The sequence below is a fragment of the Salvelinus alpinus genome, chromosome 16, assembly GCF_045679555.1.
Source record: "Salvelinus alpinus chromosome 16, SLU_Salpinus.1, whole genome shotgun sequence".
Lineage (NCBI taxonomy): Eukaryota > Metazoa > Chordata > Actinopteri > Salmoniformes > Salmonidae > Salvelinus > Salvelinus alpinus.
This window is the reverse complement of record NC_092101.1, coordinates 34,428,885-34,450,393: the sequence shown is the minus strand read 5'-3', so window position 1 is coordinate 34,450,393 and position 21,509 is coordinate 34,428,885. Positions and strand designations below refer to the sequence as shown.

The 21,509-nt window shown below is 43.4% G+C and overlaps 1 protein-coding gene across 8 annotated transcripts in view; it reads right to left on the bottom strand.

Annotated features, from left to right (window-relative positions):
• Positions 1–20,711, bottom strand: part of st3gal3a (ST3 beta-galactoside alpha-2,3-sialyltransferase 3a) — an 80,658-nt gene extending 59,947 nt beyond the window's left edge. For 3 of the 8 annotated variants that reach the window (XM_071346013.1, XM_071346018.1, XM_071346017.1), the window contains exons 1-2: positions 20,435–20,708; positions 19,841–19,988 (exon numbers count right to left, since the gene is read on the bottom strand). In XM_071346013.1, coding sequence (XP_071202114.1) covers positions 19,841–19,958 — 118 coding nt within the window. In that variant the 5' untranslated portion in view covers positions 19,959–19,988; positions 20,435–20,708. Of the gene's footprint in view, positions 1–2,603; positions 2,673–19,840; positions 20,005–20,434 lie in introns of those variants that run through there. The other 5 variants (XM_071346015.1, XM_071346016.1, XM_071346020.1 and 2 more) reach the window with 4 other exon arrangements.
• Positions 20,712–21,509: the final 798 nt, after the last annotated feature.

The following is a 21,509-nucleotide window of genomic DNA, read 5'->3' as shown; positions in this document are numbered from 1 at the left end:
TATGGCGGGCAAAAACCTGAGAAAAAATCCAAACAGGAAGTGGGAAATCTGAGGTTTGTAGTTTTTGAACTCACCCCTATCGAATACACAGTGGGCTATGGGTTAATTTTCACTTCTTAAGGCTTCCACTAGATGTCAACCATCTTCAGAACATTGTTTCAGGCTTCTCATGTGAAGGGGGGCCGGATGGGAGCTGTTTGACTAAGGGGTCTGCCTACAGCCTCGTTCTCAGTCACACGCTTTCACTTGAGCGTTAGCTCTCATTCCATTGCTTTTCTACAGACAATGGAATTCTCCAGTTGGAACATTATTGAACTTTTATGATAAAAACATCCTAAAGATTGATTCTATACTTAGTTTGACAAGTTTCTTCGACCTGTAATATAACTTTTTGAACGTTTCGTCCAAATGGACCAGATCGCGCTTTTGGATTTGTTTACCAAACGCCCTAACAAAAGAAGCTATTGGACATAAATGGACATAAATGATGGACATTATCGAACAAAACAAGCATTTATTGTGGAACTGCGATTCCTGGGAGTGCATTCTGATGAAGATCATCAAAGGTAAGTGAATATTTATAATGCTATTTATGAATAATGTTGACTACCCAACATGGCGGATATTTCTCTGGCTGGTTTGGGCTCTGAGCGCCGTTCTCAGATTATGCTTTTTCCGTAAAGTTTTTTTGAAATCTGACACAGCGGTTGCATTAAGGAGAAGTGTATCTAAAGTTCCATGCATAACACTTGAATTTTCATCAACATGTATAATGAGTATTTCTGTGAATTCATGTGGCTCTCTGCAAAATCATAGCATGTTTTTGAACTACTGAACATAACACACCAATGTAAAATTTGATTTTTGGATATAAATATGCACTTTATCGAACAAAACATACATGTATTGTGTAACATGAAGTCCTATGAGTGTCATCTGATGAAGATCATCAAAGGTTAGTGATTAATTTTATCTCTATTTGTGCTTTTTGTGACCCCTCTCTTTGGCGGGAAAAATGGCTGGGTTTTTCTGTGACTTGGTGGTGACCTAAATTAATAGTTTGTGGAGCTTTCGCTGTAAAGCCTTTTTGAAATCAGACACTGTGGCTGGATTAACGAGAACGTTATCTTTAAAATGGTGCCTAATACTTGTATGTTTGAAAAATTTGATTTATGAGATTTCTGTTGATTTGTATTTGGCGCCCTGCTATTTCATTGGCTGTTGGCGAGGTGTTCCGCTAGCGGAACGGGGTACATCACTAGGGCCAAGATCCCTGCCATCCAGGACCTCTATACCAGGTGGTATCAGAGGAACACCCTAAAAATTGTCAAAGACTCCAGCCACCCTAGTCATAGACTGATCTCTCTGCTAACGCACGGCAAGCGGTACCGGAGCGCCAAGTCTAGGTCCAAGAGGCTTCTAAACAGCTCCTACCCCAAAGCCATAAGACTCCTGAACACCTAATCAAATGGCTAACCAGACTATTTGCATTGCCCACCCCCCCTTTTACACCACTGCTATTCTCTGTTGTTATCTCTGCATAGTCACTTTAATAAGACTACCCACATGTACACTACCGTTCAAAGGTTTGGGGTCACTTAGAAATGTCCTTGTTTTTGAGAGAAAAGCACATTTTTTGTCCATTAAAATAACATCAAATTGATCAGAAATATAGTGTAGACATTGTTAATGTTGTAAATGTCTATTGTAGCTGGAAATGGGAGATTTATGGAATATCTACATAGGCGTAAAGAGGCCCATTATCAGCAACCATCACTCCTGTGTTCCAATGGCACGTTGTGTTAGCTAATCCAAGATTATAATTTAAAAAGGCTAATTGATCATTAGAAAACCCTTTTGCAATTCTGTTAGCACAGCTGAAAACAGTTGTGCTGATTAAAGAAGCAATACAACTGGCCTTCTTTAGACTAGTTGAGTATCTGGAGCATCAGCATTTGTGAGTTCGATTACAGGCTCAACATGGCCAGAAACAAAGATTTTCTTCTGAAACTCGTCAGTCTATTCTTGTTCTGAGAAATGAAGGTTATTCCATGCGAGAAATTGCCAAGAAACTGAAGATCTCGTATAACGCTGTGTACTACTCCCTTCACAAAACAGCGCAAACTAGCTCTGACCAGAATAGAAAGAGGAGTGGGAGGCCCCGGTGCACAACTGAGCAAGAGGACAAGTACTTTAGAGTGTCTAGTTCGAGCAACAGATGCCTCACAATTCCTCAACTGGCAGCTTCATTAAATAGTACCCGCAAAACACCAGTCTCAACGTCAACAGTGAAGAGGCGACTCCGGGATGCTGGCAGGCAAGCTCAGTGTCAGGCAGAGTGGTCAGGCAGGTGGGCTCGGAGTCAGGACAGGCAAGGGTCAAATCCCAGGAGGGCGAGAAAAGAGAAACTGGAAAAAGCAGGAGCTGAGACACAAAACGCTGGTTGGCTTGAACAAACAAGACGAGCTGGCATAGACAGAAAACACAGGTATAAATACCCAGAGGATAAGTGGGGAAGATGGGCGACACCTGGAGGGGGTGGAGACAAGCACAAGTGAAACAGAAACTAGGGACGCCACTTGGCGTTACACCTGGGTGGATACCTGGGTGACTGGGGTGCCGACGGTGAAAGTTGGCGATGAGGGCCGGGTCCAAGATGTCTTTAGCAGGAACCCACCACCTCTCCTCCGGGCCATAACCCTCCCAGTCAACCAGGTACTGGAAACCCCTGCTCTGTGGTTGAACCCTCAGGAGGCGTCTCACCGTGTACGCTGGCAGGCCATCGATGACACGGAGGGAGGGATGGGCCTAGAAACAAGACAGGGGCAGTCAGACATGGTTTTGACTCTAGACACAGAAAAAGTAGGAAAAATACGGAGGGTACTGGGCAACAGAGGACGAACAGCAGAGGGGCTAATGATATTGGAGCTGGGGGGGAAAAGTCTCGGCTTCCAGGGGTGTAGCCGCGGCACTATAGTGGTGTGCCAGCGCCTCAGGCTTGACCTTCTTGGATACCGGTCGGTGCTGTGGAAACGAAGTGGCCCGGGCCTTACTGAACCCCTCCAGGAGGTCCTGGTACTCCGCGGAGCTGGCGGAGAGGTCCGGGGCAATTTCCAAGCCTCCAGGAAGACATCCCGGGCAGGTAGAGCTGACTTCAGGAAATGAGTGTGGCAGGACGTGCTCCAGCCCACGATGGCACCAGTAGCCCAGTCAATGGAGGGATTGTGTCGTTGGAGCCAAGAAAATCCCAATACCACGGGAATTTGTGGAGACTCAACCAGCAGGAATTAAATCGTCTTGTTGTGGTTCCCCGACACTCATAGGTTGATGGGGGTGGTCTGGTGGTTGACCCGGCCTATAGAGCGCCCATCCAACGCTCAAACACCCATGGGAATGGAGAGGGGTTGAGTGGGGATGCCCAGCTCGGATGCCAGGGTAACGTCCATGAGACTCACATCGGCCCCCGAATCGATGAGTACCTGGAGACTTGGACTGGTCGCCCCACAGCAGGGTGACATGGAGAGGGGGTGAGTAAGAGGACAAGACCAATTATCTTTAAGACTCACCAGTGTACTCACTCCAACAAATGAGCTAGGTCTCTTGAAGGGACAGGTAGACACAAAATGCTCATCAGTACTGCAATACAGACAACTCTGGGTCTCAAGTCTGCGTACGCGTTCTGCTGGAGACAGCCTAGCCCTGCCGAGCTGCATCGGCTTGGGAAGAGGAGTGACGGCGCTGCTACCAGCCGGGTTACAGAGGGGCTGGGAGGTTACCGTCGTGGTAGGCTGCCTAGTAGGCAACCCACGGAATTGCTCCCGCAATGCGTCCAAGGCTAGGTCATGACGTTCGGCCACGGCCTGGAACCCTTCCATCAGACCGCGAAGAAACTCCTCGTGCCTACCAATGGTGGCTCGTTGGTCTGCTGGGTCAGTCATGGCTAGTTCATACTATCAGGTATCATGGTAAGACCCAAGTGCAGCCTGTGTGAAGTAACAATGTTTAATATAACAACAGGGGCAGGCAAAAGACAGGTCAAGGCAGGCAGGGGTCGATAATCAAGAGTAGGAGCAAAGGTACAGGACAGCAGGCAGGCTCAGGATCAGGCAGAGTGATCAGGCATGCGGGCTCGGAGTCAAGACAGGCAAGGGTCAAAACCAGGAGGGCGAGAAAAGAGAAACTGGAAAACGCAGGAGCTGAGACACAAAACGCTGATTGGCTTGAACAAATAAGACGAACTGGCACAGACAGACAGAAAACACAGGTATAAATACCCAGAGGATAAGTGGGGAAGATGGGCGACACCTGGAGGGGGTGGAGACAAGCACAAGGACAGGTGAAACAGATCAGGGCGTGACAGTTTTTGCATTCTTTATCAAACCATTTGTCATTGTTATTAATTTTCTTAGGTTGTTTGCTTGAAATCTTTAGATTTGATATAGAAGCTGAGAGGTGAAATATACTGTTTAGGTTTTCTACTGCCAAGTTTACACCTTCATTATTCCATTGAAACCTTTTGTCCAGGAAATTGTCTAGAAGGGATTGAATTTGATGTTGCCTAAATGTTTTTTGGTAGGTTTCCACACTATTTTCCTTCCATTTATAGCATTTCTTAATATTATTCAGTTCCTTTGGCTTTGATGCCTCATGATTGAGCATAGCCCTGTTCAAGTAGAGTGTGATTTTGCTGTGATCTGATAGGGGTGTTAGTGGACTGACTGTGAATGTTCTAAGAGACTCTGGGTTGAGGTCAGTGATAAAGTAGTCTACAGTACTACTGCCAAGAGATGAGCTATAGGTGTACCTACCATAGGAGTCCCCTCGAAGCCCACCATTGACTATGTACATACCCAGCGTCCAACAGAGCTGCAGGAGTTGTGACCCGTTTTTGTTGGTTATGTTGTCATAGTTGTGTCTAGGGTGGCATATGGGGGAGGGAATGTTGTCACCTCCAGGTAGGTGTTTGTCCCCCTGTGTGCTGAGGGTGTCAGATTCTTGTACAGTTCTGGCATTTAGGTAGCCACAGACTAGTACATGTCCCTGGGCCTGAAAATTGTTGATCTCCGCCTCTAGGATGGAGAAGCTGTCATCGTTAAAGTATGGGGATTCTATTGGGGGGATTATAGGTAACACACAAGGACATTTTACATGAGGCCATTTTTCTCTGTTGAGATCATTTCCTCATTCATTTCTAGCAAGACGTAAAATGTTCCTGTTTTTTAATAGAGCAGACCTAACCCACTCTATACCAAATTAGCATACCTCCTGAGTCTCTTCGCTGTTTCACACCTGGTAGTTTGGTGGATGGGACTACCAGCTCTCTGTAACCTAGAGGGGAACCAGCGGGTCCGTCTCCTTTATACCAGGTTTCTTATAGGACATATCAAATGTGATTTGATTTGGATTACAATGTCTGTATTTCCAATTTCTTTGATGAAGTCTGGATTCCTGCTCTTTAAGCCAAAGGCAGATGACCTCAGACCTTGTATATTCCAGGATGAGATAGTAAAAGCTTTGTGTTCCATAGTGTCTAGTGTTGCTTTTGGGTGGTTTAGGCCTGGACCATCACAGTAGGTGTGAGCAGAGCATGTTGAGCATCTGATACATACCTCTTAGGTCACAGGTAGGGCTTGGGCGGGTGTAATAGTGGGGGTTGGGCCTGTTGCTCTGCTCACGGCCTGGGCATATGTCCTGCTGTCATGTTGAGGTCCTTGCCACAGGGGCGGGGGGCATGAGGTGGGAAGAAGGGGCATAGGTCTCATATGGGGGGGCCTATATAGGGTGTGGCCAGGGTTTGCTTGGGGTGGTCTTAGCTGGTAGGGGTGTGGCTGGTGATGCTGTGGTCTGGGTGTAGGTCCTCTTGGCGTGGGTTCTCTCGGTGCAGGTCCTTCCAGAGGGGGTCTTGCTGGTCTGAGAGGGGGTCTCGGTGGTCTGGGTGGGGTGTCCGTTGCTCTTTTGCTCCTGTGAGGTGCTGGGGCTACGTTTGAGGGTGACGTCCTTCAGGGTCCTGACAAAAGTTGGGATTGCTGCCTTGTAGAGGTGGACCTGGTCGACAAGATTTTTCCAAGTCCAGGGTGGAGTGGTGGGCCAGGTAGACATTAGGTTTTGAGGCACAGTTCCGCGAAATGCTTGCATTCACCCGCTGTATGCAGAATGAAAGTCTGTTCGTGGTAGCAGGGTGGAGAAGAAGCTTTTTCAATCACATCACTCCCTTGAGTGCTGTTGCCATCCTTTCCTGCTGGGCTCTCAGGTCATTTGTGCCCGTGTGAATAATGATGTTGCTGGGGGACCCTAGTCTGTCCTCTGACAACAGCTCCAGGGCTTGCCTAGTGTTTATCTCTGACGCGCAACCATTATACATTGGGGCCAAGAATCCACTCAAGACTTAGAAGCCTAAATTACGTTTAGTTGATTTAGAACCTCACATAACATGATGACCTGGCAGTGATTGTGGCCTGGCTTGGAATGTGGCCTAGTAGTGGGTTGTAGAACAAGCTGCTAGAACAAAATAGGGGTTGGCGTACATGTACCGTAAAATCAGGAGAGTGATTGTGAGGTTGTCGAGTAGCTCTCACAAGATCTGTTGTTTGAGGATGTTGGGCTACAGCTGGGTTAGCCTGCTCAACTTTGTTTCTTTGGCTTGTCTGCCAAAAAGCTTAAAGACTCGGAGAAAGGTTAAATGCACTCATCTCTAAACATTTACTTAGTTTTTACATAATGGTCTATTTTCAAATCAAGTCTGGACTCAGGTTGGCTAAGAACAGGCAGCTGTCCAGAATTACGCTCGGCTCCGCCATCCCTTTAATGAAACACAATCTTCATCTGTGAAGATCGGTGAACAAACATCTCTCCCAAATTGCTAGCAAATGATGTGCCTGAGGTACAAGAATCATTTTCTGCTTTGAAATGTGTATTTTCACAGAACTTTAGTGCTAGTTGACAGACTGAGAGGAGAGGGAAAATAGAATGAAAGAGAAGAGTATTGTTGTGCTTGTTTCTCATGAGTAAGACATTTAGCCTAAACATGTAACTTTAAAAACAATCATAGAGGTATAGGGCGTCTTTAAAAATTCAACTCAACAAAACAGTTCATGTATTAATGCTCTATACCTGTGTAGTAACGCTGTACTACTTACTGTATGTTGTTAGCCTATTCCTGTAATTGCATAGGAATAAAGTTGAACCGTTGTTTTATTACACAGAAAAGCTCAGGCTGGAATAATATTATTTAACGGTATAATCATTATTTGAAAATGAGCCTTGCCAAAAAGAACATTTAGGTTGAGGTAAAGACATGACCAGGGCCCTGGTCAAAAGTAGTGCACTATATAGGGGATACGGTGCCATTTGGGACGCACACACAGTCAGTTTGTGTTTCCTGAGCCAGGTGAAGCATTGACAGGTTTGTGTACAGTAACCGCCAGAATGTTTTCACTGGAAAATGTGACGGTACAAATGAACGACAGGTGAAAGACAGCAAAGAGGAAACATTGCCCTGTACCACCAACAGTACACACTAGAAACTTTACAATAAAGACACCCAGGTTATGTTCAGTGGACCACACCAAAGCAAAATATTTTCCAACAGCTTTTTAACCCTGAGACAAATGTCATTGAATGCTTCAGTGAATCAAGTTGAATCTGTTTGAAGCTAGATAGAAAGTACTTTCTGCAGAAAGTATTCACACCCCTTGACTTTTTCCTAATTTTATTGTGTTACAGACTAAATTTAAATTTGATCAAATGTTATATTTTGTGTCACTGGCATACACATAATACCTAAATGTCAAAGTGAAATTAGGATTTTAGACATTTTTACAAATTAATTAAAAATGAAAATCTGAAATGTCTTGAGTCAATAAGTATTCAACCCCTTTGTTATGGCAAGACTACATAAGAGTAAGGAGTAAAAATGGAGTAAAAATGTGCTGAACACGTCACATAATACGTTGCATTGACTCTGTGTGCAATAATACTGCCTTTTTACATGATTTTCGAATGACTACCCATCTCTGTACCCCACACATCCAATTATCTGTTAGGTCCCTTAGTCGAGCAGTGAATTTCAAACACAGATTCAACCACAAAGACCAGGAAGGCTTACCAATGCCTTGCAAAGAAGGGCACCTATTGGTAGAGGGAAAAAAACAAAAAAAAACAGACATTGAATATCCCTTTGAGCATGGTGAAGTTATTAATTACACTTTGGCTGATGTATCAATACACCCAGTCACTACAAAGATACAGGCATCCTTTCTTAACTCAGTTGCCGGACAGGAAGAAAACCACTCAGGGATTTCACCATGAGGCCAATGGGGAATTTAAAACAGTTGCAGAGTTCAATGGCTGTTATAAGAAAAAACTGAGGATGGATCAACAACATTGTAGTTACTCCACAATACTAACCTAAATGACAGAGTGAAAAGAAGGAAGCCTATACAGAATAAAAATATTCCAAAACATGCACCCTATTTGCAATAAGGCACTAAAGTCAAACAAAAACAAAAATGTGGCAAATACATTCACTTTATGTCCTGAATACAAAGCATTATGTTTGGGGCATATCCAACACAAGACATCACTGAGAACCACTTCATATTTTCAAGCATGGGGGTGGCTGCATCATGTTATGGGTATCCTTGTCAAAGGCAAGGACTAAGGAGTTTCCTTTAGGATAAAAATAAACAGAATAGAGCTAAGCACAGGGAAAATCCTTGAGGAAAACCTGGTTCAGTCTGCTTTCCAACCGACACTGGAAGATAAATTCACCTTTCAGCAGGACAATAACCTAAAAAACAAGGCCAAATATATACTTATCAAGATTATCCTGAGTGGCCTAGTTACAGTTTTGATTTAAATCGGCTTGAAAATCAATTGCAAGACTTGAAAATGACTGTCTAGAAATGATCAACAACCAACATGACAGAGCTTGAATATTTTTTTAAAGAATATTGTGCAAATATTGTACAATCCAGGTGTGCAAAGCATGTATTGACTCTGGGGGTGAATACTTCTGTAATCAAGATACTGTATATTACTGAAAGCGCAAACTGAAAGCGTGAACCACCGCATTTAACCATGGCAAGGTGACTGGGAATATGGTCGAATACAAACAGTGCAGTTATTCCCTCCATAAGGCAATCAAACAGACAAAGCGTCAGTATAGAGACAAAGTGGATTCACAATTCAACGGCTCATACACGAGACGTATGTGGCAGAGTCTACAGACAATCACGGATTACAAAAGGAAAACCAGCCACGTCACGGACACCGACGTCTTGCTCCCGGACAAGCTAAATATCTTCTTCGCCCGCTTTGAGGTTAATACAGTGCCACCAACGCTGCCTGCTCCCAAGGTCTGTGGACTCTCATTCTCCGTGGCCGACGTGAGTAGGACATTTAAGCGCGTTAACCTTCCCAAGGCTGCCGGCCCAGACGACATCCCGAGCCGCGTCCTCAGAGCATGCGCAGACCAGCTGGCTGGAGTGTTTACGGACAATCTCTCCCTATCCCAGTCTGCTGTCCCCACTTGCTTCAAGATGTCCACCATTGTTCCTGTACCCAAGAAAGCAAAGGTAACTGAAGTAAATGACTATCGCCCCGTAGCACTGACTTATGTCATCATGAAGTGCTTTGAGAGGCTAGTTAAGGATCATGTCACCTCCACCTTACCTGACACCCTAGACCCACTTCAATTTGCTTAGATCCCAATAGATCCACAGACGATGCAATCGCCATCACACTGTACACTGCCCTATCTTATCTGGACAAGCGGAATACCTACGTCAGAATGCTGTTCATTGACTCTAGCTCAGTTTTCAACACCATAGTACCCTCCAAGCTCATCATTAAGCTCGAAGCCCTGGGTCTGAACCCCGCCCTGTGCAACTGGGTCCTGGACTTCCTTGATGGGCCATTCCCAGGTGGTGAAGGTAGGAAACAACACCTCCGCTTTGCTGAATCTCAACACAGGGGCCCCACAAGTGTGTGTGCTCAGCCCCCTCCTGTACTCCCTGTTCACCCATGACTGGGTGGCTACGCATGCCTACAACTCAGTCATCAAGTTTGCAGATGACACAACAGTAGTAAGCCTGATTACCAACAATGACGAGACAGTCTACAGCAGGGGTGTCAAACATACGGCCCGCGGGCCGGAACCGGCCCCCAAGGAGGTTCGATCAGGCCCGCAGGATAATTTGAAAGTGGAAAAAATGCATAAAAGACATGGAATTAATATTTTTAATTCGCTGCAATTCATGGATTATCCGCTAAGGGGCGCACTCTTTCCATCAGAGTAGAAGACAAGCCGCATCACTGAGACAGACTGAAAACAGCAGACGGTATCAATGCGCCATCTGCTGCTTGTTACGACGTTGTTAATACCTTGGTCTCTACCTCTCCGCTACACCCTCATTAGCCAAAATGTCGTTATCCAAACGGAGAAAAGTAGATAAGGAGTGTAGAATTTTCAAAGAAAAATGGACAACGTCCTATTTATTTACAGAGATGCACGGAAAACCTTCGTGCTTGGTGTGTTTGCAACAAGTTTCGGTATTGAAGGAATATAATATTCGACGCCACTACGAGACTCATCACAGCGAAAAATATGACGGCTTGCAAGGACAACTGAGAAGAGATAAGATTAACGAATTGCTGGCGGGTCTGAGGAAACAGCAGTCAACTTTCATCCAGAGCCGAGAAGTCAGTGAAGCAGCGGTAAAAGCCAGCTACCTAATTGCTAGCGAAATAGCATTAGCATCGAAGCCGTATTCCGACGGTGACTTTGTTAAACGATGCATGATGAAGGCGGCTGAACTTGTGCAAACGAGAGTGTCCAATCAGGCCCGCGTGTGGTTTGAGTAAAAAATAAAATGAACTCAGTATACTTTAAAATGACTCAAATCAAATTGAAACAAACAATTTGTAGATTGTGCCCAGCTCGCTAATAATCACCAGAATGAAAGCTAGACATAGAAAATTCCCAGAACGATGGATAGAGAACAATTCAGTTTCCAATTTTGATGTAGAGGAAATGCAACAAATTTTCAATGCGGCCCTCCGGACCTCACTGAAGACCGAATGCGGCCCCCAGGGCAAGATGAGTTTGACACCCCTGGTCTACAGGGAGGAGGTGAGGGCCCTGGCGGAGTGGTGCCAGGAAAATAACCTCTCCCTCAACGTCAACAAAACAAAGGAGCTGATCGTGGACTTCAGTAAACAGTGGAGAGAAGCACGGCGAAGGTGAAAAGCTTCAAGTTCCTCGGCATACACATCACTAACAATCTGAAATGGTCTACCCACACAGACAGTGTGGTGACAAAGGCCATCAGACTGTTAAATAGCCATCACTAGGCAGCTTCCACCCAGTTACACAATCCTGCACCTCAGAGGCTGCTGCCGTATATTCGTAGACATGGAATCACTGGCCACTTTAATAATGTTTACATACTGTATACTATTCTACTGTATTTTAGTCAATGCCACTCCGATATTGCTGGTCCTAATATTTATATATTTCTTAATTCCATTCTTTTACTTTTAGATTGGTGTGTATTGTTGTGAATTGTTAGATATTACTGCACTGTTGGAACTAGGAACACAAGAATATCGCTACACCCGCAATAATGTCTGCTAAATATGTGTATGTGACCAATACAATTTGATTTGATTAGTGTTTTATTTTTCATATATTTCTTACAAGTGTTCGAATTTCTTTCACTTTCACATTATAGAGTATTTTGTGTAGATCGTTGACAAAAAATGACAATTAAATCCATTTTAATCCCACCTTGTAACACAACAAAATTTGAAAAAACTCAGGGGTGTGAATACTTTCTGAAAGCACAGTAGCTAATGCTTTACTCCAAAATCGCTTGTGTTTATGCTTTGAAAGAGTAGGGTGGACACAATATTGCATGACAAATCTAAGTTATTTAAGCTTTCCATCACAAATAAAATACACAAAATAATGTGTAGACTTGATAGAAAGAAGGAGAGGCAACAGTTCTACTCATCACTAGCTATGTTTCCATTACCTTGTCCAGTGATTTTTGGTCGAAATTTAGAAAGTTCGCATAGAAGATAGATGCGACAGTTGCCCGCTGCGGTGCATTTCCATTCAACTGTCTTGTGTCGATAAAAACACCTGGACGTAATGACATCACACCTAAAAAATAACTAGTGCTAAATAGCAACGAATTGGTTGAAGTGTTTCCATTATCCACTTAAGATAATGGATACAACAAAATCCAAGATGGCGTAGCAGTCAGACGTCTTTGTCTTTGTCATGTCGTGTCCCTTGTATATATCTTTTAATATATTTTTCTTTGCATATCTTTTAAAAATATTTGTGTCCCCATACCACTCACTGGACCCATATGTTCACTTGGCTACGCATGCCTCTCTCTAATATCAATATGCCTCATCCATTACTGTCCTGGTTAGTGATTACTGTCTTATTTCACAGTAGAGCCTCTAGCCCTGCTCTATATGCCTTAACCAGCCATGCTGTTCCACCTCCTACATATGCGATGACATCACCTGGTTTAAACGTCTCTAGAGACTAGAGGTCGACCAATTATGATTTTTCAACGCCGATACCGATACCGATTATTGGAGGACCAAAAAAACCCGCTACCGATTAATCGGCCGATTTAAAAAATATATATTTGTAATAATGACAATTACAACAATACTGAATGAACACTTATTTTAACTTAATATAATACATCAATAAAATCAATTTAGCCTCAAATTTAGCCTGCAAAAAAATGCAAAAACAAAGTGTTGGAGAAGAAAGTAAAAGTGCAATATGTGCCATGTAAAAAAGCTAACGTTTAAGTTCCTTGCTCAGAACATGAGAACATATGAAAGCTGGTGGTTCCTTTTAACATGAGTCTTCAATATTCCCAGGTAAGAAGTTTTAGGTTGTTGTTGTTATAGGAATTATAGGATTATAGTATAGCTTCCGTCCCTCTCCTCGCCCCTACCTGGGCTCTTACCAGGAACAGATCGACAACAGCCACCGTCGAAGCAGCGTTACCCATGCAGAGCAAGGGGAACAACCACTCCAAGTCTCAGAGCGAGTGACGTTTGAAACACTATTAGCGCGCACCCCGCTAACTAGCTAGCCATTTCACATCGGTTACACCAGCCTGATCTCGGGAGTTGATAGGCTTGAAGTCATAAACAGCTCAATGCTTGAAGCACAGCAAAGTGCTGTTTGAATAAATGCTTACGAGCCTGCTGGTGCCTACCACCGCTCAGTCAGACTGCTCTATCAAATCATAGACTTAATTATAACATAATAACACACAGAAATACGAGCCTTAGGTCATTAATATGGTAGAATCCGGAAACTATCATCGCGAAAACAAGACGTTTATTCTTTCAGTGAAATACGGAACCGTTCCGTATTTTATCTAACGGGTGGCATCCCTAAGTCTAAATATTCCTGTTACATTGCACAACCTTCAATGTTATGTCATAATTATGTAAAATTCTGGCAAATTAGGCAGCCCAAACTGTTGCATATACACTGACTCTGCGTGCAGTGAACGCAAGAGAAGTGACACAATTTCACCTGGTTAATATTGCCTGCTATTTCTTTTAGCTAAATATATATATAACCTGGATTTCTTTTAGCTAAATATGCAGGTTTAAAAATATATACATCTGTGTATTGATTTTAAGAAATGCATTGATGTTTATGGTTAGGTACAGTCGTGCAACGATTGTGCTTTTTTCGCAAATGCGCTTTTGTTAAATCATCCCTCGTTTGTGTTACGCCCTGGCCTTAGTTATCTTTGTTTTCTTTATTGTTTTAGTTAGGTCAGGGTGTGACATGGGGGAAGTATGTGTTTTGTATTGTCTAGGTTTTTTTTGTATGTTTATGGGGCAGTGTTTAGTCTAGGTGTATGTATGTCTATGGTTGCCTAGATTGGTTCTCAATTAGAGACAGCTGTCTATCGTTGTCTCTGATTGGGAGCCATATTTAGGCAACCATAGTCATTAGGTAGTTTGTGGGTGATTGTCTATGTCTATGTTGCATGTTAGCACTTAGTTTGTATAGCTTCACGTTCGTCGGTTTATTGTTTTGATTAGTTTGTATAGTGTTTGTTTAGTTTTCGTCTTCGTCTGATAATAAAGAAGATGTATTCATTTCACGCTGCGCCTTGGTCCTCTTCTCTTCCACGTTACGACGATCGTGACAGTTTGGCGAAGTTGGCTGTCTTTGTTAGGAAGAAATAGTCTTCACAGTTCACAATGAGTCATGTTAGCAGGCAATATTAACTAAATATGCAGGTTTAAAAATATATACTTGTGTATTGATTTTAAGAAAGGCATTGTGTTTATGGTTAGGTACACATTGGAGCAACGACAGTCCTTTTTCGCGAATACGCAACGCATCGATTATATGCAACGCAGGACACGCTAGATAAACTAGTAATATCATCAACCATGTGTAGTTAACTAGTGATTATGATTGATTGATTGTTTAATGCAAACGACTACCCCTCATCACTGTCAAACAATCCCTAAAACACTTCTGCGAGCAGGCCTTTCTAATCGACCTGCCTGGGGTATCCTGGAATGACATTGACCTCATCCCATCAGTAGAGGATGCCTGGCTATTCTTTAAAAGTGCCTTCCTCACCATCTTACATAAGCATGCCCCATTCAAAAAATGTAGAACTAGGAATATTAGTCCTTGGTTCTCTCCAGACCTGTCTGCCCTTGACCAGCACAAAAACATCCTGTGCCGTTCTGCATTAGCATCGAATATCCCCCGTGATATGCAACTTTTCAGGGAAGTTAGGAACAAATATACACAGGCAGTTGGAAAGCTAAGGCTAGCTTTTTCAAACATAAATTTGCATCCTGTAGTACAAACTCAAAAGTTCTGGGACACTGTAAAGTCCATGGAGAATAAGAGCACCTCCTCCCAGCTGCCCACTGCTCTGAGGCTAGGAAACACTGTTACCACCGATAAATCCACTATAATTGAGAATTTCAATAAGCAGTTCTCTATGGCTGGCCATGCTTTCCACCTGGCTACCCCTACCCTGGTCAACTGCCCTGCACCCTCCACAGCAACCTGCCAAAGCCCCCACCATTTCTACTTCACCCAAATCCAGATAGCTGATGTTCTGAAAGAGCTGCAAAATCTGGACCCCTACAAATCAGCCGGGCTAGACAATCTGGACCCTCTCTTTCTAAAATTATCTGCTGAAATTATTGCAACCCCTATTACTAGCCTGTTCAACCTCTCTTTCGTATCGTCTGAGATTCCCAAAGATTGGAAAGCTGCTGCTCTTCAAAGGGGGTGACACTCTAGACCCAAACTGCTCCAGACCTATATCTATCCTACCCTGTCTTTCCAAGGTCTTCGAAAGCCAAGTTAACAAACAGATTACCGACCATTTCAAATCCCACCGTACCTTCTCCGCTATGCAATCTGGTTTCAGAGCTGGTCATGGGTGCCACGCTCAAGGTCCTAAACGACATCATAACCCCATCGATAAGAGACATTACTGTGCAGCCGTATTCATCGACCTGGCCAAGGCTTTCGACTCTGTCAATCACCACATTCTTATTGGCAGACTCGACAGCCTTGGTTTCTCAAATGATTGTCTCGCCTGGTTTACCAACTACTTTTCTGATAGAGTTCAGTGTGTCAAATCGGAGGGCCTGTTGTCCGGACCTCTGGCAGTCTCTATGGGGGTGCCACAGGGTTCAATTCTCGGGCCGACTCTCTTCTCTGTATACATCAATGATGTCGCTCTTGCTGCTGGTGATTCTCTGATCCACTTCTACGCAGACGACACCATTCTGTATACTTCTGGCCCCTCTTTGGACACTGTGTTAACTAACCTCCAGACGAGCTTCAATGCCATACAACTCTCCTTCCGTGGCCTCCAACTGCTCTTAAATGCAAGTAAAACTAAATGCATGCTATTCAATCAATCACTGCCCGCACCCGCTCGCCCGTCCAGCATCACTACTCTGGACGGTTCTGACTTAGAAAACGTAGAAAACAACAAATACCTAGGTGTCTGGTTAGACTGTAAACTCTCCTTCCAGACTCACATTAAGCATCACCAATCCAAAATGAAATCTAGAATCGGCTTCCTATATCGCAAGAAAGCATCCTTCACTCATGCTGCCAAACATACCCTCGTAAAACTGACCATCCTACGGATCCTCGACTTCGGCGATGTCATCTATAAAATAGCCTCCAACACTCTACTCAACAAATTGGATGCAGTATATCACAGTGCCATCCGTTTTGTCACCAAAACCCCATACATTACCCACCACTGAGACCTGTACGCTCTCGTTGGTTGGCCCTCGCTTCATACTCGTCGTCAAACCCACTGGCTACAGATTATCTACAAGTCTCTGCTAGGTAAAGCGCCGCCTTATCTCAGCTCACTGGTCACCATAGCACCACCCACTCGTAGCACGCGCTCCAGCAGGTATATCTCACTGGTCACCCCCAAAGCCAATTCCTCCTTTGGTCGCCTTTCCTTCCAGTTCTCTGCTGCCAATGACTGGAACGAACTGCAAAAATCTCTGAAGCTGGAGTCTCATATCTCCCTCACTAGCTTTAAGCACCAGCTGTCAGAGCAGCTCACAGATCACTGCACCTGTGCATAGCCCATCTGTAAACAGCCCATCTATCTACCTCATCCCCATACTGTATTTATATATTTTTCTTGCTCCTTTGCACCCCAGTATCTCTACTTGCACATTCATCTTCTGCACATCTACCATTCCAGTGTTTAATTGCTATATTGTAATTACTTCGCCACCATGGCCTATTTATTGCCTTAACTCCCTTGTCTTACCTCATTTGCACTCACTGTATATAGACTTTTTTGTTTTCTTTTTTTCTACTGTATTGTTGACTGTATGTTTTGTTTATTCCATGTGTAACTCTGTGTTGTTGTATGTGTCGAATTGCTATGCTTTATCTTGGCCAGGTCGCAGTTGCAAATGAGAACTTGTTCTCAACTAGCCTACCTGGCTAAATAAAGGTGAAATAAAAAAGATAAATTAGGCAAATTGCGCATTAATAAATTGCCAACCGCCCTTAGAGAGGTTGGGTTAAATGTGGAAGACACATTTCGGTTGAATGCATTCAGTTGTGCAACTGACTAGGTATTCCTTTTCCCACCTATTTGTTTCATGGGTCAATGGTAACCTGCCTAGTGTCTACTTAGCATAACTACATGGTGTGATAAAACATGTCAGTTCATTGCTAATGACTGTAAACACACAGCCTTTGGAGATTCAAAGCATTTTGGGAACAACAAACACAACTGAAACGGACAGAGTGTACAGAGTATAGTCACATCAAATCAATTCTTGATTAGCATAATGTAAAGTCATTAAAAAAAAACACAGTTTTGCAACTCCAAGTAGCCTACGTGGCCCTCTTGTCCGGTTTCTGGTTTCAATCCATATGTGGTCACCACTGCAATCTAAATTGGCTACACACTCAGCATAAATCTGTGATGCAGCCTATTTACATATTAATATGCCTAATATACAGTGGGGAGAACAAGTATTTGATACACTGCCGATTTCGCAGGTGTTCCTACTTACAAAGCATGTAGAGGTCTGTAATTCTTATCATAGGTACACTTCAACTGTGAGAGACGGAATCTAAAACAAAAATCCAGAAAATCACATTGTATGATTTTTAAGTAAATAATTTGCATTTTATTGCATGACATAAGTATTTGATACATCAGAAAAGCAGAACTTAATATTTGGTACAGAAACCTTTGTTTGCAATTACAGAGATCATACGTTTCCTGTAGTTCTTGACCAGGTTTGCACACACTGCAGCAGGAATTTTGGCCCACTCCTCCATACAAACCTTCTCCAGATCCTTCAGGTTTCGGGGCTGTTGCTGGGCAATGCAGACGTTCAGCTCCCTCCAAAGATTTTCTATTGGGTTCAGGTCTGGAGACTGGCTAGGCCACTCCAGGAACTTGAGATGCTTCTTACGGAGCCACTCCTTAGTTGCCCTGGCTGTGTGTTTCGGGTCGTTGTCATGCTGGAAGACCCAGCCGCAACCCATCTTCAATGCTCTTACTGAGGGAAGGAGGTTGTTGGCCAAGATCTCGCGATACATGGCCCCATCCATCCTCCCCTCAATACAGTGCAGTCGTCCTGTCCCCTTTGCAGAAAAGCATCCCCAAAGAATGATGTTTCCACCTCCATGCTTCACGGTTGGGATGGTGTTCTTGGGGTTGTACTCATCCTTCTTCTTCCTCCAAACACGGCAAGTGGAGTTTAGACCAAAAAGCTCTATTTTTGTCTCATCAGACCACATGACCTTCTCCCATTCCTCCTCTGGATCATCCAGATGGTCATTGTGAAACTTCAGATGGGCCTGGACATGCGCTGGCTTGAGCAGGGGGACCTTGCGTGCGCTGCAGGATTTTAATCCATGACGGCGTAGTGTGTTACTAATGGTTTTCTTTGAGACTGTGGTCCCAGCTCTCTTCAGGTCATTGACCAGGTCCTGCCGTGTAGTTCTGGGCTAATCCCTCACCTTCCTCATGATCATTGATGCCCCACGAGGTGAGATCTTGCATGGAGCCCCAGACCGAGGGTGATTGACCGTCATCTTGAACTTCTTCCATTTTCTAATAATTGCGCCAACAGTTGTTGCCTTCTCACCAAGCTGCTTGCCTATTGTCCTGTAGCCCATCCCAGCCTTGTGCAGGTCTACAATTTTATCCCTGATGTCCTTACACAGCTCTCTGGTCTTGGCCATTGTGGAGAGGTTGGAGTCTGTTTGATTGAGTGTGTGGACAGGTGTCTTTCATACAGGTAACGAGTTCAAACAGGTGCAGTTAATACAGGTAATGAGTGGAGAACAGGAGGGCTTCTTAAAGAAAAACTAACAGGTCTGTAAGAGCCGGAATTCTTACTGGTTGGTAGGTGATCAAATACTTATGTCATGCAATAAAATGCAAATGAATTACTTAAAAATCATACAATGTGATTTTCTGGATTTTTGTTTTAGATTCCGTCTCTCACAGTTGAAGTGTACCTATGATGAAAAATTACAGACCTCTACATGCTTTGTAAGTAGGAAAACCTGAAAAATCGGCAGTGTATCAAATACTTGTTCTCCCCACTGTACATCTTCCAGAGTCCCAAAATACATAGCCTGTCTCTTAGCTCCCCCATCTGGTAAGAAGCAGTATGTGCTTAACAACAACCGGCATTTACATTTGTTCCAATGAAACATGTTGGTGATGGGTGGAGAGGCAAAGTTTGGTCAATTATAATCATTATCACATTAGAAGAGAAAAGGAAATCTAGAAATACGTGGATAAAACTGGACTATTTACATTGACCCCCCATTTGTTTTGTACACTGCTGCTACTCGCTGTTTATTATCTATGCATAGTCACTCCACCCCAACCTACATGTACAAATTACCTCGACTAACCTGTACCCCCGCACATTGACTCGGTACCGGTAGCCCCTGTATATAGCCTCGTTATTGTTATTAAATTGTGTTACTTTTTATTATTTTTGACTAGTTTATTTGGTAAATATTTTCTTAACTCTTCTTGACCTGCATTGTTGGTTAAGGGCTTGTAAGTAAGCATTTCACGGTAAGGTCTACACATGTTGTATTCGGCGCATGTGATAAATAAAAATTGATTTGATTTGTTCCCTTCATTTTGACTCTGTGCTCTCACAGGCTCACGTAATACAATCACCTGTTAAACCAGGCTGATTGGACATGGGTATTAAGTTGCTACTGTACTTAGGACTTGTTATACCGTAGTTGCTTTACAGTACTTACGTGATTTCTGTCCCCAGCCCCTCAGGTGCAGTCTCCCAGAGGAGTAGTAAAGGAAGCCCAGGACAAGCATGGGACAGAGCACCAGGAGCAGGTGACGGGTTGGTTTCATGATTCTCATCACCTCCTACTGTACATGGTACCATACACACTGTTGAAGAAGGGGACTGATGGTTCATCAGAGATGGGATAAATTCCATTTCAATAAAGAAAATTGACTTCCAATGTACTTTGTATACAATAGTAGAAATACTAGAACATAACATAATATATGAGAATAGAAGAGAATAGAATAGCAGGTGGTTTAGTTCTTTAGCATAGAAATTCCACCAGACCCCCCTGCCTGGCACCACCCGTGTATCATGGTAGCCAGCTAGATGGCTGTCATGTAGCTAGCTAGCTGTGTTGCTAGCTAGCAAGCTGATAGCATTATGGTGAGCCGAATCACGACACAAGTCAGCTATTTAGTGCACAGGTTTGTCGATACTGTTAACAAATAGGTAATTTACATTTGATCACATTCTGCTAGGCAATGAAGCATGGCAGGTTACATGAGATAAGATAGCTAACGTTAGCTAGCTGGTTAGCTGTCCTTACCGTTAACGTTTACTTTGATGATTCGTTTTGATGATTCGTGTCCCCGAAGACTTAAGAGCCCGCACACCTAGCTAGTTAAAATACATCTTCCATTTTTCTATTTCCAAGCTAATTATCCATCTACCACCTGTCAATTCAAAATGTTTATCCAGCTGCGAGTGGATGCAGAGCTCGCGAAAAGGCAATAGTTGTCACTGTACAGCAGCACCACCACCATCTGCACACACAACACTGACAGAATAGGAAGGGAACATCTATAATACGCCAAATCAGTGCCACTTCGCTACAATGCAACTGGTTGTGGGGGTGGAAAGTAACTACAATGTTGCAAGTTTAATAATGCATTTGATACAAATTACAATTGGATAAACATTACAAATCAGAGGGCAGAAGTAGGCTACATTTTGTATTCTGAAACGTGACAGATGCTTGCTAAAGATAAAGTTGACATTCAACATGTGTGAGAGCTAGTGCACCCCAGAGGTACAACCCCTATATATTGTCGATGTCAAGGCAGCTGTAAGATGTGGGCAAGGACTAATGTCACTATGGTATGCAGCCTCAGCATGAGACATAAAAGCTGTTAGTGTACTGGTAAAGATCACTGGCTGATAGATGGATGGTGTGTAGCTAAGGTGATAAGAGATGAACTTGGGGAAGGGGAGCACAACTGCTATAATGACCTTCAATCAAATATAATCAGTCAACACACAAACTGCTATATTCTTCAGTGTTAAATGTAAGCACTCACTGACCTTCCAAACGTCCTCTCCAACAGTATGTGTAAATCCTGTTTTGGGCTGAGCTGTGGGGTTTGCTAGTACACAAACAATGGGAGTTACTGAAAATATAGTTTACCAAGCTACCAGTTACTTCACACTGGAATAAGTTAAGCTACACTAAAGATACACTTTAAAATTATAGTTTAGTTACTTTGAAAAAGTAGCTCACTACATCCAATTACTTTGTGAAAAATTATCCATATCTAAATCTGAAATGTCTTACAATAAAAATAGCAAGAACACACCCAGGAGACAGATGTTAACTGAATGTGTAATTTAGCATATTAAACACA